The sequence below is a fragment of the Fusarium tjaetaba genome, assembly GCF_013396195.1.
Source record: "Fusarium tjaetaba strain NRRL 66243 chromosome Unknown NRRL66243_c0000077, whole genome shotgun sequence".
In the NCBI taxonomy this organism is placed as follows: Eukaryota; Fungi; Ascomycota; class Sordariomycetes; order Hypocreales; family Nectriaceae; genus Fusarium; species Fusarium tjaetaba.
Window position 1 is genome coordinate 183,417 of NW_023501273.1, and position 15,300 is coordinate 198,716.

The 15,300-nt window shown below is 48.2% G+C and overlaps 7 protein-coding genes across 7 annotated transcripts; 3 read left to right on the forward strand and 4 right to left on the reverse strand.

The window, feature by feature from the left end:
- Positions 1-261: 261 nt before the first annotated feature.
- Positions 262-2,000, forward strand: FTJAE_4134 (ent-kaurene oxidase; the record flags this gene model as incomplete). Its single annotated transcript, XM_037350508.1, has 5 exons — positions 262-600; positions 648-738; positions 793-861; positions 912-1,508; positions 1,564-2,000. 5 exons carry the CDS (start codon positions 262-264, stop codon positions 1,998-2,000), a joined length of 1,533 nt encoding a protein of 510 aa, XP_037208814.1.
- A 522-nt stretch (positions 2,001-2,522) lies between these two features.
- FTJAE_4135 (ABC superfamily atp binding cassette transporter permease) lies at positions 2,523-3,281 on the forward strand (the record flags this gene model as incomplete). The annotated part of the gene is made up of 1 exon (XM_037350509.1): positions 2,523-3,281. The coding sequence occupies one exon, from the start codon at positions 2,523-2,525 to the stop codon at positions 3,279-3,281; it is 759 nt and encodes a 252-aa protein (XP_037208815.1).
- Positions 3,282-3,409: 128 nt separating this feature from the next.
- On the reverse strand, positions 3,410-4,183 carry FTJAE_4136 (acetylesterase trichothecene; the record flags this gene model as incomplete). Its single annotated transcript, XM_037350510.1, has 2 exons — positions 3,410-3,763; positions 3,809-4,183. 2 exons carry the CDS (start codon positions 4,181-4,183, stop codon positions 3,410-3,412), a joined length of 729 nt encoding a protein of 242 aa, XP_037208816.1.
- A 476-nt stretch (positions 4,184-4,659) lies between these two features.
- Positions 4,660-6,573, reverse strand: FTJAE_4137 (adenylosuccinate lyase; the record flags this gene model as incomplete). The annotated part of the gene is made up of 10 exons (XM_037350511.1): positions 4,660-4,933; positions 4,986-5,170; positions 5,220-5,351; positions 5,410-5,557; positions 5,609-5,625; positions 5,673-5,751; positions 5,799-5,916; positions 5,969-6,212; positions 6,262-6,273; positions 6,325-6,573. The coding sequence occupies 10 exons, from the start codon at positions 6,571-6,573 to the stop codon at positions 4,660-4,662; spliced, it is 1,458 nt and encodes a 485-aa protein (XP_037208817.1).
- A 1,595-nt stretch (positions 6,574-8,168) lies between these two features.
- FTJAE_4138 (glycosyl hydrolase family 17) lies at positions 8,169-9,127 on the forward strand (the record flags this gene model as incomplete). Its single annotated transcript, XM_037350512.1, has 2 exons — positions 8,169-8,385; positions 8,436-9,127. The coding sequence occupies 2 exons, from the start codon at positions 8,169-8,171 to the stop codon at positions 9,125-9,127; spliced, it is 909 nt and encodes a 302-aa protein (XP_037208818.1).
- A 189-nt stretch (positions 9,128-9,316) lies between these two features.
- FTJAE_4139 (uncharacterized protein) lies at positions 9,317-12,461 on the reverse strand (the record flags this gene model as incomplete). The annotated part of the gene is made up of 6 exons (XM_037350513.1): positions 9,317-10,939; positions 11,013-11,078; positions 11,125-11,279; positions 11,326-11,719; positions 11,767-11,977; positions 12,028-12,461. The coding sequence occupies 6 exons, from the start codon at positions 12,459-12,461 to the stop codon at positions 9,317-9,319; spliced, it is 2,883 nt and encodes a 960-aa protein (XP_037208819.1).
- A 352-nt stretch (positions 12,462-12,813) lies between these two features.
- Positions 12,814-14,335, reverse strand: FTJAE_4140 (alpha-D-glucose-1-phosphate phosphatase; the record flags this gene model as incomplete). Its single annotated transcript, XM_037350515.1, has 4 exons — positions 12,814-13,314; positions 13,366-13,545; positions 13,618-13,624; positions 13,965-14,335. The coding sequence occupies 4 exons, from the start codon at positions 14,333-14,335 to the stop codon at positions 12,814-12,816; spliced, it is 1,059 nt and encodes a 352-aa protein (XP_037208820.1).
- Between the last annotated feature and the right edge of the window lie 965 nt (positions 14,336-15,300).

Genomic DNA, 15,300 nt, shown 5'->3' on the forward strand with positions numbered 1-15,300 from the left:
TGTCCGCACAGAAATCCAGGCAATGATGTCGGTTACTGTGTCACTTGTTTTTGACATGCTGGACTGAGGCCCTATTATTCTCGTACCCCCCTCGGGACTCGCGCCTTAGAGCGCCGGTGAAATGGAGATTGAGGCCAAGTATAGAAGAGGAGCATTTTATGTCGATCCCTCTTTTGATATATACCTCGTAGGTGATATAAGTATAGCATCAATGCCGTGAAGGATTCAAATCCATCATCCCACCATCGGCAGTTCTTCAAGATGTCAGCATACATCGATACGATCCTCCAGAATCCGCAATATGCGGTCCTTTCCGCAATTTCTCTCATCACAATCTTAGTCGTCAACTTTTCCTTCCTCACTCATGACGAGAAATACCCATTTCTCATCCCCAAGAAACCTTTGGAACTGACCGACAGGCGAGTCGTCAAGGAGTTCCTCGCCAACAGCAAGAGTCTCCTTGCAAACTCGCGAACAGTCTATAAGGATCAGCCATACAGGGCTTACACCGAGCTAGGCAAGCTCCTGGTTATCCCTCCTTCGTGGGTCGAGGCCTTGAAGAGTAACCGACAACTTGATTTTCTCCTACCCACTAAAGATGTAAGGGTTGGTATTGATAGTGATGGCTCGGTGCTGATTTTGATAAGGACGCCCATCAATACATCCCCGGGTTCGACCCCTTTGGATTCGATCCTAAAATGCCGACTGTCATCAATAAGTATATCACAAAGGCCTTGAGTGAGTATCTCTCGCTTACCTATCCCAAAATATTTACTGATGATCATTCTTTAGCCAGGATAACGGGTCCTGTCTCTGAGGAATCTGCTTTAGCAATCCGCGACTGTCTCACTGACTCAAAGGGTACCTCACCGTACTTCCGCCCAGGAAGACACATAACTAACACCTCTCAGAATGGCAGGGTGTTAAACCCCAGGAGGACCTCATCCGCATCGTCTCCCGCGTATCCTCCCGAACCTTCATGGGCGAAGAGCTCTGCCGCGATGAAGAATGGAACAGAGTCTCAAGCGAATACACCCTCATGAGTTTCGGCTACATCCACACTCTGCGTACATACCCCCGATGGGTTCGACCATACATCCACTGGTTCCTCCCTCAGTGCGGGGCTATCCGCGCAAAACTGAACGAGGCGCGTCAGTGCCTGAAGCCTCATATCGATCGCCGAAACGCTATCAAGCAGAAGGCGCTGGCTGAAGGGAAACCGTGTCCCTTTGATGACTCTCTTGAATGGTTTGAGAGGGAGTATGAGAAACATGATCCGGCGAAAGAGCAGATTGCTGTTTCGATCGTTGCGTACCATACTACGTCCGACTTACTTGCTGAAACGCTTCTTAACCTCTGTCAACATCCTGAGCTGTTGGGGGAGCTGAGGGAGGAGATTGTCACGGTCTTGACTGCTGAAGGGGGATTGACTAAAGGGGCGATGTATAACCTGAAGTTGATGGACAGCGTGATCAAGGAGTCCCAAAGAATGCGCCCAATTCTACTCGGTGAGTCAAAGTTCTAGTACTCGTTATCATCGAAACCACTAACATTCATGTCAAGGTGCATTCAGGAGAACAGCCACGGCAAATGTCACCCTCCCCAACGGCGACATCCTCAAGAAGGGCCAAAAGATCATCGGGAATATGTCGCACATGTGGGATTCCGACACTTACGATAATGCACTTACCTTCGACCCCTATCGCTTCGTTAAAATGCGGCAGGCAGGCGATGACAAGAAAGCTCATCTCGTCAGCACTAGCGCTGACCATCTTGGTTTCGGACACGGTATCCACGCATGTCCCGGACGCTTCTTCGCTGCCAACGAGATCAAGATTCTCTTGTGCCACATGCTACTCAAGTACGACTGGAAGTTGCCAGAGGGCTTCAAGCCGCAGCCATATTTCTCTGGATTTAAACTGCTTGGCGATTATTCTTCGGATATACTGGTTCGACGTCGCACTGAAGAATTGGACATTGATTCTCTTTCCCAGTCATAGGGCGATGGTTCTTCGTCCCATCCATCAATTGAGAACACTACGGGTTGAAGTCAGGATGAGTCACTTGTATACTAGTTTCACCAAAATTGACAATTATTCAATTCATCTCGCTCGCTCTTTTAAAAAGCCGCTCGTCAAATGACCGTCTCGTCCCGATTAATTATCGTAAACACAATACGCGCACCGAGCCAAATACGATGCACCAACCAGAGGATTTAAAAATTCTCCGGCATAAACAGATGCGAGGATGAACCCTCTAAAATCCCGAACCTTTTTTACTCTTGCTTTGTAACGGGCTCTCGGGTTGTTTAACTATACCGAGATGCAGGATTTTCGTGTTATGACGATGCACCGTTTTCGGCAGTTGATCTTGAGACCCGATATACTGGCACGCTAGTGTAAAGATTGATATGAAGCTGTTTTCCTGCTCAGTAGTTAATACGATAAATATTGCATGTCAATTACGAATATCGTTCATTATAAGCCAGTCTCGCAAAACTTGACCACATTCGATAGATCATCATGAATATCGACTACTATGGACGTATCGCGGAGAGTCTCCAGTTCGACAACACTCCTGTTATGATCGCGACAAACGCGTGCTTCATAATTGGTCTTCTACAGTACACATATGCCATAAGACTTCTCATTCGCGAAGGTCAAGGTCCTATACCATTCTGGATGCAAACCTTTTATGTCGCCCACGAATTGACTTTCGTCTATCTCTTCGCCGAAGCCGCACACCGCTACGATTACCACTGGTTCTTCATCTCAACGTCATTCTCACTAGCTGTCTGGGCAGGTCTCGAGATATTCTGCATGTGGTATACCATCCAGAGCCCCAAGGACCGCATCGCGACATTTTCACCTCTCTTTGGAAAACACCCGACTACTTCCTCCATCTTGACGTACACTTTCTTTCTGCAGCTGGCCATGTTCGCAGTGGTCTGGATATTGATTGAGTTTCTGGGCGCTGGAAGCTTCATGCTCACGGGAGCGCTCACCAATGTCCTTTTGATCATCGGACCGACACACGAATATCTATCCCGTGGCTCACGAAACGGTCTGTCGATTGGGTTCTGTCTTACGAATGTGGCGTGCGTCATCTGGACATTCGCCCCGTTCAGCTTGGGAGCTGTTGTCCTACCTGAGATTTTCGACCAGACTATCATATATGTCGCGGGAGTCATTTTGTTTGGATCCTCGATCTGGTTGACGACTGTTGTTGCGTCTTACCCTCCCAAGACAGCTACGAAGGGACAGCCGACCCCAATTTGGTAGTGGCCGACAGATTTGGGAAGGTCTTTGGTATGTGGGACTGAATAACTTCCAAATCCTTTGTATTCTTCTTCTGTCCTTACGACACCGCCCGCGTCTTCATTTCCAGAGCTTCGGATATTTCTATAGAATCATTCCGCTCCAGTAGCATAAATCCCATCTCTAATAAGCTGACTCAACTTTTTGTTTGTCTTAATATATCGTGCCAGATCACGTCTCTTCTCAACCAACAAATCCATCACAATCCTTCCAAACACCAACTTTCCAGAGAAATTCAGGTGAGTGCGATCTCCCTCAATCTCGTTATACTTGTCGGCATTCTCCTGTCCAATAGAGTTGACATACTTGGTACTCGCGGTATTAAGATCAAGGTACTTGACACCAGCTTTATTTGCAACAGCAATTGCTGCATCGCGCTCGTTGCTAAGGTTCTCAATGACTTTTCCGTCTTTGAAAGTACGACGGGTGAGGGATGTAACGATAATCTGCCAAAATCAGTCTCTGCACCTGAATCTTAAGATCAAACTTACCGCTGTTCCTCCAGCCTCTTTGACCTCACCAATCATAACAGCAAGGTTATCCGAGTACTCCTGCAGCGTAAGAGTCTTCTGATCATTATGCCCAAACTGAATCGTGACAATAGCCTCGTGATCTTTCTTATGACTCTTTACATTCTCAAGAGCAGTATCCCATAAGCCCTGAGATCGGAAAGATACAGTCGTTGCACCATTCTTGGCAATGTTGATGCCGCCTGCGGGCTTCTTGGTGCTGTTCAGAAGCGCATCGCCCCAACCGCCACCGGTGGCAACGGTAGAGTCACCGGTCAAGATAAAGAAGGGCGATTTCTTGGCCTTAACGCCTCCGAAGAGGGTTAGGACGCTTGCAGCGAGGGTGGGGAACTTCATAATGAGATAGGAATGGTCACAGAACTTGACCGTTGGAATGAACAGATCTGTCCCCTTGGTGAACTATATACCTTCATATCCGGCAAGTTCATCCAATCACTGAACTTCTTGCAGGCATTTCAACAAATGTAATAATTCCGCCAATAATCGTGTGTCTACCAAAGTTTGGGGGCACGACAAGGCACCCCGGATTTCCAAAGCTTAATGCGCCAACTCCATGTCGAGCCGTTGGGGTTAGTGCGGATCTCCATGCTCCGGTTTACCAGGGTAGCCGATTGGTACAGTTTACGTATCGGCAGTACTACTCGGGTCTTGATACACCGAGCTCCGTCAGAGCAATACATGATAGTCACGTTCCAGGTTCAATCAACAACATAATGAGTTTGACTCAAGCTCTCTTGGCTGATTTGTTCTTTTATTCATGACTAGATACTACCAGCCCTAATCTCCATTTTCTTTTCATTCATCACACTTCCTCAAACGTTCAGCTCAGCAGCCTTGGCCTTTTGGATAGAATCCTGGTAAGGCGCAAGCTTCTTCTCCAACTTACCCCCGGGACCACAGAACTTATCGACCAACTGCGCACTGCGACCAATGTACAGCTCCGGCTTCATCATGCCATCGAGATCAGCCCAGATGGGCTTGAAGAACTCGGTCTTCTTGATTCGCTCAACGAGATCGTTGGACTTGCCGAGGCTCTGGACCTGGTGGGATGCTTCGAAGGAGAGAACGCGGATTTGCTCGTGAGCCCTGGTTTTGTTAGTGAGTGGTTGGGGAAGGGTTGAGATTGGGGAGGGCTTACTCTTGTCGGGAAACACCCATTGCGACGAGGCGCATGATGATGTTCTCGGTGATCATGAAGGGGAGCTCGGCCATGATGTTGGAGTGGATCTTGAGGGGGAAGACGACGAGACCCTCTGTGACGTTCTGGAGGGTGATGGCGACGGCATCGGCGAGGAGGAACATCTCGGGAATGTCGATTCGTCGCTAGACCAGTCAGAATGTGAGATGAATGACGAACGCTAGGATTACTCACGCAGGCGGAATCGTCAAGGGATCGCTCCATCCACTGAGCGGAGTGGGTGCTCTGGTAGGTAGCGGCCTTGGACTGGAGGACACGGGCGAGACTGGCAATTCGCTCGGATCGCATGGGGTTCTGCTTGTAGGCCTGACAGTGCATTAGTATGTTGCGATGTTCAGTTCAATTCCTGCAAAGTTTGACTCACCATGGCGCTGCTTCCGATTTGACCCTTCTCTCGAGGCTCGCCGACTTCCTTCATGAAGGCGAGATGTCGCAGATCCGAGGCGATCTTGGTGACGGTGGTGCCGAGGCCAGTAACGGCGTTGGCGATGAGACAATCGACCTTTCGGGTACTGGGGATCATTAGTATCGACCGAGGGAGTCAATCACATCGTGAGACTCACTATGTCTGTGTTGAGATCTGAGAATTGTTAGAAAAGCACCAGAAAAATAATAGCATGCACTTACGTCGTAGCACTCCTCAAAGCCAGCCTTCTGGCAAAGCAGCTCATTGAGCTTATCGCACTTCTCATGATCACCACCAAAACTAAAACCATCAGAACTCATCCCAACACCAATGCATGGCAAACTCACATCTCGAGGAAACTGGCCTGAGTACCAGTAGTGCCCTGCGCACCACGGAACTTGAGCTCAGCGCGCACACGCTCAAACTCATTAAGATCCATCAAAAGATCCTGCGCCCAACCCGCAGCTACACCCTGTCAGAACACAATAACTCCACTGAGTACTGAGTGCTTGCTTACCTCGCTTGCCGACGGTGCTGATCTGAGCAGGCTGGAGATGTGTGAAGGACAGAGTTGGCTCGTTCTTCCACTCGAGGGCGAATTGCTGCAGGTTGTAGAGAACCTTGGCGAGCTTGGGGATGAGAAGATCGAGAGCGTCGCGCATGAGGATGAGCTCCGTGTTGTCGGTGACGTAGCAGCTCGTCGCGCCGTAGTGGATGATACCAGCTGCAGCGGGGGCAGCTTGACCAAAAGCATGAACGTGCTGTATCTCAATCAGCCTTGTCATATCGTCATTGAGGTATGAATCTTACAGCCATGACATCCTGGTACGCTAGTCAGCTCGCTTATCCCCAACACTTGATCAGTGCACTCACATGACGTCGGATCTTCTCCTCATGGCGCGCAACCTCAAAGTCATCGTCAGTAACAGTGATATGCGCCCTCATCTGCTCGAGCGCCTCGTCGGTGATGGTGTTGATGCCGAGCTCCTTCTCGCTCTCGGCGAGGTAGAGCCATAGCTTGCGCCAGGTTGAGTGGCGGGAGCGCTGGCTGAAGAGGTGGGACAGCTCCTGGCTGCAGTAGCGGCCCGTGAGGGTTGTCTGGTAGGTATCAAAGGCGGCCATTTTGGTGACTGAGTGATGGTTTGATATTGTGAATAAGGCTGAGGGCGGGGAGGTCTTTTTGACGTGGGCGTGGAGAAAGAAAATTTTAGCCTTTGGCCCGGATAATTCTCTAGCCGTTTGTTGTTGTGCACTGCCAGCGCTGTCAGTGCCAGTGGTTGCAAACTGTGTTTTGTGATTGGTCAGACTTGTGTGTCAGTGGGGCAATTCCGTTAAACCGCTCATCAGCGCATCAGTCCATCAGTGCATGGCAGTGCACAACAAGAACAGCTGAATAAATCAGTTCATTCTCACCTGATCTGATAAAATTGATGATATTCCTATTCTCTGCTTTCTTTGATCACTCAGCAGAGGTAAGGAATATGTGCAGACCTGGGACTGGGTTTAAGTTAGCAGATTCCCCACTATCAACCTTGTCATTCAATGGCAGATCTCATCGAATAATATCACAAGATTCATTCTGTGACTCTTCTGCAATGCTCACCCGAGTTCAAGACGCAATGTTTGATTCCCTATACGAAGACTATATTTTTGCATTGCCGTTATCGTTGTCAACTCCTCGCCCAATGAAGGTAGCGCTGTCTCATGATTGACAGCATGGATCTTATCTGGAGAGCATCATGTTGGCAGCAGCTCTCGAATGAAAACATGAACAGCACCAATCTAGATAAGAGGCTCAGATGAGCATACAGCTCCAGTCATAGAAGTAACACAAGACAGAGGACTGCTAAGATCTAGCGCTTGCATCAGATGGGGATTGAAACTTGGCATGCTCCATATTTAGGCGTCAATGACCATGGCATTTATATCCGAAATTATAAAGCCGATTGGTTTCTTAACGACACGGTAGAGACTATGTGCAATATGATTTGTTAGATTGCTCGCTTTGATGTCCTGGAATGCTTTCGCTCAAGCTTATTCAAGTGTTATTAGTGTTATAGTACAAGTTGTCCCGATTGACAACTTCACAAAGCTAAAGCGTGAAATGTCCTGCACATACTAACCGATTGCAAATATCGTACTAAGAATTCTATTGAGCACCACGCGTGTGAACTATTTATCCAAGAACAACGTCTGTGATTAAAGTTTGACAAACAGAGGTTTAGGGTATGGGTTGATAAAAGTGTTGTAACGATAAGATAAGATGATAAGATAAACTTCTGGCCTGTCGCGTCACAAGCAAAACCACTCAACGCGTGCCACAGCGCAGGGACCCAGGTCACCCCATGTCACCAGATCTCTGATCCTTCCATCTCGGCAATGACGTAAACGAAATAAACTCGTGTAAAACGCATTAATGTTCATCTGATCTTCAAATGACCCAAACCTCTCCAATCCCCATAAAACCCGTCCCTAGCGCCACGGAATCACCGGCGCATATATAAAAATAGCATCACGCTTACCAAGAACTGGTCTAGAACGCCTCGCCAACATGGGTCAATACGAGGGAAAAAACCAAGTCCACCCCTGCAAGGAAAAGGGGCCATTCCAATTTAAATAAACACTGACTCTTCCCCAAACTTTTTTTTCTTCCTTATCCATCTCTTGGCTTGTCATTCGCTTATTCATCACTTTCGTTATACTTTATTTTCTTCAATATGAAGCTTTTTGGATCTATTGGCGCCGTCGCGGCGGCTTTGATGCTGCTTCCTGGCCAGGCTTTGGCTGGGCAGTACAAGGGCTTCAGTATGGGTGCCAACAGAGCCGATGGCGCTTGCAAGTACACTGCGGACTGGAAGAAAGATTTCCAGACGATCAAGGGCTGGAACAAGGGTTTCAACGCTGTGCGTCTGTACTCCGCCGATGACTGCAACAGTAAGTAACCCCTGCACTTGATAAGATCGACACACACTGATGGATTTCAGCTCTGGTCAAGGCTGTCCCCGCCGCCAAGCAGACCGGCATGAAGATCCTTGTCGGCGTCTGGGCCACCGACGACGCTCACTTCGGGCGCGACAAGGCCGCTCTTCTCAAGGTGATCAAGCAGTACGGCACCGACTGGATCGCCGCTATTTCCGTCGGTTCCGAGGACCTGTACCGCAAGGACATCTCCCCCGACAAGCTGGCCCAGCAGATCTACGACGTGCGCGGCATGGTGCGCCAGTTCAACAAGAACCTCAAGGTCGGACACACCGACACCTGGACCGCGTGGGTCGACGGCCGCAACGACGTTGTCACAAAGGCGTGCGACATTGCCATCACCAACGGATTTCCTTACTGGCAGGGCGTTCCGATCAAGGAGGCTCTGCAGAAGAAGACGTTCCAGAACTCGTACTGGAGTGTGCAGAAGCACGTCAAGGCTGTTAACAGCAAGGCTGCTGTTTGGGTTGGTGAGACGGGGTGGCCGACCAAGGGACCTAACTACCAGAAGGCTGCTGCTACTACAGCTAGTCTGCAGAGTTACTATAACAATGTTGGGTGCTGGTTGTGGCAGCAGAAGGATGCTAGTGGATTCTGGTTCACTGCTTTTGATGCGCCCTTGGCTACTCCTGAGGTTGAGAAGTACTTTGGTATTGCGAACAAGGATCGCAAGCTCAAGTTCACTCTGACTTGCTAGATGGTGTGTATCTGATTTCGAGTATATTTTTTGGACATGAGAGGGATCTGGCGGGGAAACAGGCGCTGGACTCATAGCATATACATTCATTCATAGACTATTTCATTCAAAAGCCAGCGGGGTAAAAATATAATGGCATTGTAATTCATTGCGACTGACTGACGACAATATCTACTTTTCTTCTGAACCTCAAGCCTTGATCCCAAAAGGAGGGCCCAAGTAGCTCTTTGCTACACCACCACAGTCAACCACGATCTTCTCAAGCAACATGTTCGCATGTCCCAACCTGACATGTAGCGTATGTGCACCAGGTCCCAACGTCAGTGCGTGCTCCCGAACCCAAACATTATCCGACGCAGCAAAGAACCAGCCATCGGCAGACGCCCATCCCTTATCAGCAGCATTCTTCTCACTCTCTTGAGTTCTCTTCTGCAGAGGATAGCTTTGGCTTTGTTCCTTGTCGATTTGAACGTCATAGGTCAGAATATCTTCTGAGGAGAGATCCAGAGTGGTGCCGAAGTATAGTACTAAAGTAGCGTTGGAAGTCTCACTGAAGAGGTAGAAAGGGTACTGAACGTAGGGAATCGAGTCGTTGGTATCGGTTCCTGGTGCGAGGGTCAAAGAGCCAGTTTCTAGTCTGCCTGCATCGGGGAGAACCAGGTATGGAGTCTCGAGGTGACAATCGGTAGCAGGGATAGACACAAAACCATCCTGCTCGACGAAACCCTCGAAAGAATCTGGTACCCGTCTGCCCTTGATCGGTAGATGGACCTGTTCAAAGTCTCCTTCTTCCGACCGAACATCAATGAGTACTTCTTCGTTGAACTCATCAGGCACTTGATCCCAGTCAATGGAGATCTCAACCTTGGCATCTTCTTCACCGGGTATCAAGACCCCCGACATCTTCGACAGATTAATCCATGGCTGAGGCGCCGAAACAGACCAGTTGATCCTCGGCACTCCTCGGGTAAAGATATCAAAGTATCGAGCCCCAGGCCCATACCGACTCATAGGCCGCAATGTCAACCCAGGAACAAGATCTCGTCTACTCGGATGCGTCCGCTCAGATTCCTCATTGATCCGACCTGGCCTTACACCCTCATGCCCTTCGACAGCAACACCCATCTGTCCCACAATAGGATTCGAGTTCTGGCGTTTCTGAACAAAGCATAATCCACCGATCATGTCGCGTGAAGGCGCATGCCATGTGTCTTCATAGCCGTAGTGCGGCTGCATGAGAATGTGGTTCCACTTTCCGTCTAAAAGGCTGTGATATTCTTCTGATAGAGTGAAGTCTTGGTCAAATGCGTCCAGGGCGATTTGAGCGTATGTGTTTGCTGAGTTTCGTCTTTGGCGAGCGTACAGCTTGTTTAGTGCTTGGCTCCAGCGTACCTTGTTATAGATAAATGACGCTTTGGTGGGATGGAGAATAAGCTGGAAAGACGCTGCTTTTTCTACTTCTGAAACATGAGCATTTACCTTTTCAGCATCATCAAGAAGATCTTTCCATCGACGATACACAGTGTCAGCTTCTCTGTAATGCAAAACGGAGAAAGTATCAGGCTCGATATGCTCATGTTTTCTCAACGCCAGTAGTCGATCATGTCGATGCCAGATGGACCCAACTTCGTCCGCGAGCTCAGCGCGAAACTCTCGTTCTGCAGCTTGGCGGAAGAACTGTGGTAGAGTATCCTGTTTGATACTGTTGATGTCCCATGCTAGAGCCATGGCGAAGGATACGGGAATTTCTTGAGGTTTTAGGTCGCCGACGTTGAAGACCCAGATTTGACGGGCGTTGTGGTGATACGCTTGCTGGAGTTGATGCCATACTTTCCCCTTGCAGGTATCAGCGGTTGCTTATAGGAAAGGAAGAGTTGAGACTTACAAGTGAGTTCGTGTTGATCCACTTGTAGCTTCGAGGATCACCAACATATTGAAGATGGTAATATACCTGACCAACCGTCAGTAAAGCCTCAGAATGAGTCAAGGAAACTTACACCAGCCCCACCCTTCCTCTTGCCCTCTTCCTTTGTTGGAAGCCGACGGATCGTGCCAAAGTTGTCATCCTGGAACAGAAGCGTTACATCTTCTGGGACATTCAACCTGCCGGTTTCGAACATCGACTGGACCTCTTTATAGATCGCGAAGAGTTCTGCACAAATTAGCCACTTTCCAACCTCAATTGAGATAAAACTCACGAGGCACAGCATCTTCACTTCCATAAACCTTCTTAACAACCCCCCTCTGCGTCTCAATAGCATCCTGCACCACAGCAGCAGGATCCTCAGCTAGCATCTTCTTATCATATTCTCCACGTATTCCTAAGGTAAAGTATGAATCACAGCCTTTAGCTCTACTAGCACCGTGCTCAAAGAATTCAGTGATTTTCTGTTTGTTGGTTAACCAATTCCAGCTGCCATCTGGATTCTCTGCGAACCACTCGTTTGACAACCGCTGCATCGGTTCGTGGTGGGACGTAGATATCACGATGCCATACTCGTCTGCGAGCTTTTGATTTAGTGGATCGTCTGTGAAGAATGATGCGCCTGGGTTGGGATAGCCGGGCCACATTGCTGGCCAGAGGAAGTTGGCCTGTTATCGTTAATAATGTGTCGCTGTTTAATGGGTTGGTTATATACCTTGAGTCTGAGTAGGAGTTCAAAAACTTCGACGTAGAATTTGGAGTTGTATCCTCCAAACGTCTCTCTCACCCAACCAGTCAAAGCAGGGCCTTCGTCGTTGAGAAAGATACCTCGGTGTCGCACAGACGGCTCGCCGTGAATGGTCTGCTTCTCAATAGCAAATATCTGTTCACGATGTTTTGGTGGTACATCGGCCCACCAGTACCATCTTTCAGTATCAGCTACTCTGGTTGGACTGACCGTGTTGGAATGACTTACGGTGAAACCCCAATCTGTTCAGAGAGCGTGTAAATGCCAAAGATGGTACCTCGCTTATCACTTCCAGCTATCACCAAAGCCTTCTCACACTTCCCCAAAGGCTGATCGACAATACTCGTGCTGAACGTCTCCCATTTTCCCTCAATTGCCTGAGTATCAAGTTTACCCTGTTGCGCAAGCGTCTTGATGATCCTCGAAGCAAGACTGCCAACGATGATAGCCGTTTCCGTCTGTATCTTGTCATAGTCCGAGTCAGATGATATCACAACCAACAGACTCGCATCGCCTCTCGTCACACGAGCAAAGTCTTGCGCCAAGTCCCCTGCGGCGCGGATAACACCAGGGTAATCTGATTGGTCCACCACAATCGAAGCACCGACCAACGGGAATGACCCGGGCGAGGGCTTGAAGTCAACGATGTTTTCCTCAAACATGATCAAATGAGTTTACACCGATGCATTTGTCTCTTTGGGGAGAGTTTAATAACTCAGGTTGAGAAGTCGGTATGACCTCCGAGATCGAGTCAGGTGATCCTGACTTTCCCCTCAATCGTTAGCTCGGTTTAATGTCATCCCGAATATTCCGCACTTAAAAACGAGAGCATCGTGGCCTTGGCAAGATGATGTCTTCCCCTCATTTGCTCAGATCATGGTGATTTTTTTAAGATCGGTGAGAAGGCCGGTTTGCGAATCGCTTCTTTTCAATACGACTTGGACTACCAACACAATTCCATGGTTTCTCACGGGTCACTACAGTATAGTTGCTATCACCTCGTGCCATAATGTCTTAGACCAATGCCTGCTGAATCGCATCCATGGCCACAGCAGTGACAACACCTCGACTTCCAATCTTGAGTGGCTTCGTCGCATAACTCCACAACCAGGCCAGCTCCCATCCACCATCAAGCTGCTGACTCTCCAGCAAAGTCCTAAGATCTCGATCATTCTTTAGACCCAATGATTGAGCACTTACAACTCTCATCGCAGCAGCAAGGACATTACCATCACACCCCATGCGCTCCTGTACGCATTCAACAAGTAAATCTCTCATCCTCTGAAGCTTTTCGTCAGATGGACATCTGGCGCAGAGGTCGGAGAGAATGTATAGGATCCAATCTGGAATCTTGTAGTAGCGGCTGCCGTGGAGAAATGCCCTTGTCTCAAGTACGTGACAGAGATATTCGTAGACACCAGGGAGTTTCTCGGACCAACAGTTGATTATGAAGAAGCGAAAGACATTGGCGCAGACGCAGTGGCAGAATCGCGGGCGGTTCTTATCAAACCAAGCCTAGGAAATCATGAGATTGGAGAAGAGACATCTTGCTGGCCTAGCACTTACTTCCGGAAGACTGTCTTGATTGACGTATGATAATATCACACCCCTCGCTTTGACCTTTCGTTCCATAGACATATCTTCTATCATGGCCATTGCCAAACACGTCGTGTCGGGATCATCTGGATATGTTGTGCCATCATACGTAGGACTACCATGAAAATAATTCCACGTATCGCCCTCGTTCTTCAGTACAATAAGGTCTCTATCACGAGGATAAGCCAAGAAACAGTATCAAGATCTGCGTCAAAGACTTACCGGTCTCCTGTATGATGTAAGATGAGCAGCTGAGAGAAGTTATCCGGCTGAAGGTTGCCTGTATTCATCGTGCAGAAAAGATTCTTTGCATTCTACAAGTACGTCTTTGCGCGAGCAGCGGGATCCCCTAGCATGTTGTGGAGAACTCTTATCAGCTCCTCTGTAGTGGTAAAAACGATGCCTTTGAATCCTAGGCATTGCGTATTGACAACGCTGCCGACTTTGTCGTCAATGAAGATGCAGTTCTGTGCTGGTTCTTGTATTTTCTCCGAAAAATGCGCTATATGCACCCATTTCTGGCTTTCTCTGTCGCAAATCGGAAGAAGCGATGAATTGATCGATGTTACCCCCATCCCTCAATCTCATCCTCGAGAAGAGCAAGCTCTGGTCCTGGGATATTGGACAGGCAACAGATTTTGACTGTTGAATAAGCGGTCTCCAAGTGTTTGATGGCAGATATCAGTGCTTTGTTTGGTTGCATTCCGTCTTTCATCTGTTCCAGGGCCTCTGTCCAGGTCTCCAAGTCAATCTTGAAGGTTTGGGTGACTTGTCCATAGGCCTCTTGCCTGGAGACTTTGCCCCTCTCGTATTTATGCCAGTGTGGCGAGTCGAGAGCACTCTTGATTTGGGTTGAGGCCACACCGACTGTGTTGGGTGTGTAGTTGAGGAGCACTCCGCTCAAGTCAAGGACGACTGTTGTATAGTTTGGACGATGCATGCTGGTGGTATAAGTCTCATACAATAAAACAACAGGAGCTTCGGCATTGGTAGATATATTCGATGAAACGATCTCTTATATAACAACCAGAAGTGCTTAACTTATTTTATTGGCATCAATTGTGACGCAAAGTCAGGCCATCACTATCAGAAGGCGCATTGCTATATATATCAGCAAAGCTGCAGGTGTGTGTGATATGCTGCAGGTTGCTAAACCAAAAATGCGTCACATCTTAGTCCAAGAAGATTTCATTTACCCGAAATGGTAATCGATGTCACTTCCCGTCGCGGATCAGTAATCATTGCTGACTAGTGATGCGCTCTTGATTGGCCGGGAATGCGATTGGCCAGGAAGGATTATCTCACCCAAGCCTGGCATTGCAGTGAGCTGACTGGATGTGAAGATCAGTCACGATACGGGAAACAGCCTAAGTTAGTTGAGATGTTACTGTCTGTCTCACGTCATGAGAAACGAAGACAACAAATTAAGATATGGTATATAGATAACACGGGGTGCGTAAGGTTTGAACACATGCTGATCTTCTATGCTGAACATATATTTATATAGAGGGTCAGGTAAGGTATCACGACCAAGAGAACCATTCTATTAATTAATCTACCAGTTTGTATCTCAAAGACCTTATAATTTATAAACCAGGTAGCAAGCAGGAAATTAGTATGCTTTGCTTATACTATTCCTAACTCTGATTACTAATCTTTGATTTATTCTAATATTCTAATACTAGAACTGCCTCTATAACGAGTGTTGTGAACAGGTCGAGCCAGCCATCGAGTAGGCTCCTAAGTTGACTATCTCTACGATCCAGCGAGAATATGTTGAGCCCACGGATCTGCCTGCCCCTGGTCTGGCTCTATCTTCAATTGCTGTACAGTCCGTCGAGCCCAAGCTGGTATACTGCCCGGACTGATTTTGATAAGAGTGTTCTTTTGAGTTGGTAGACACCA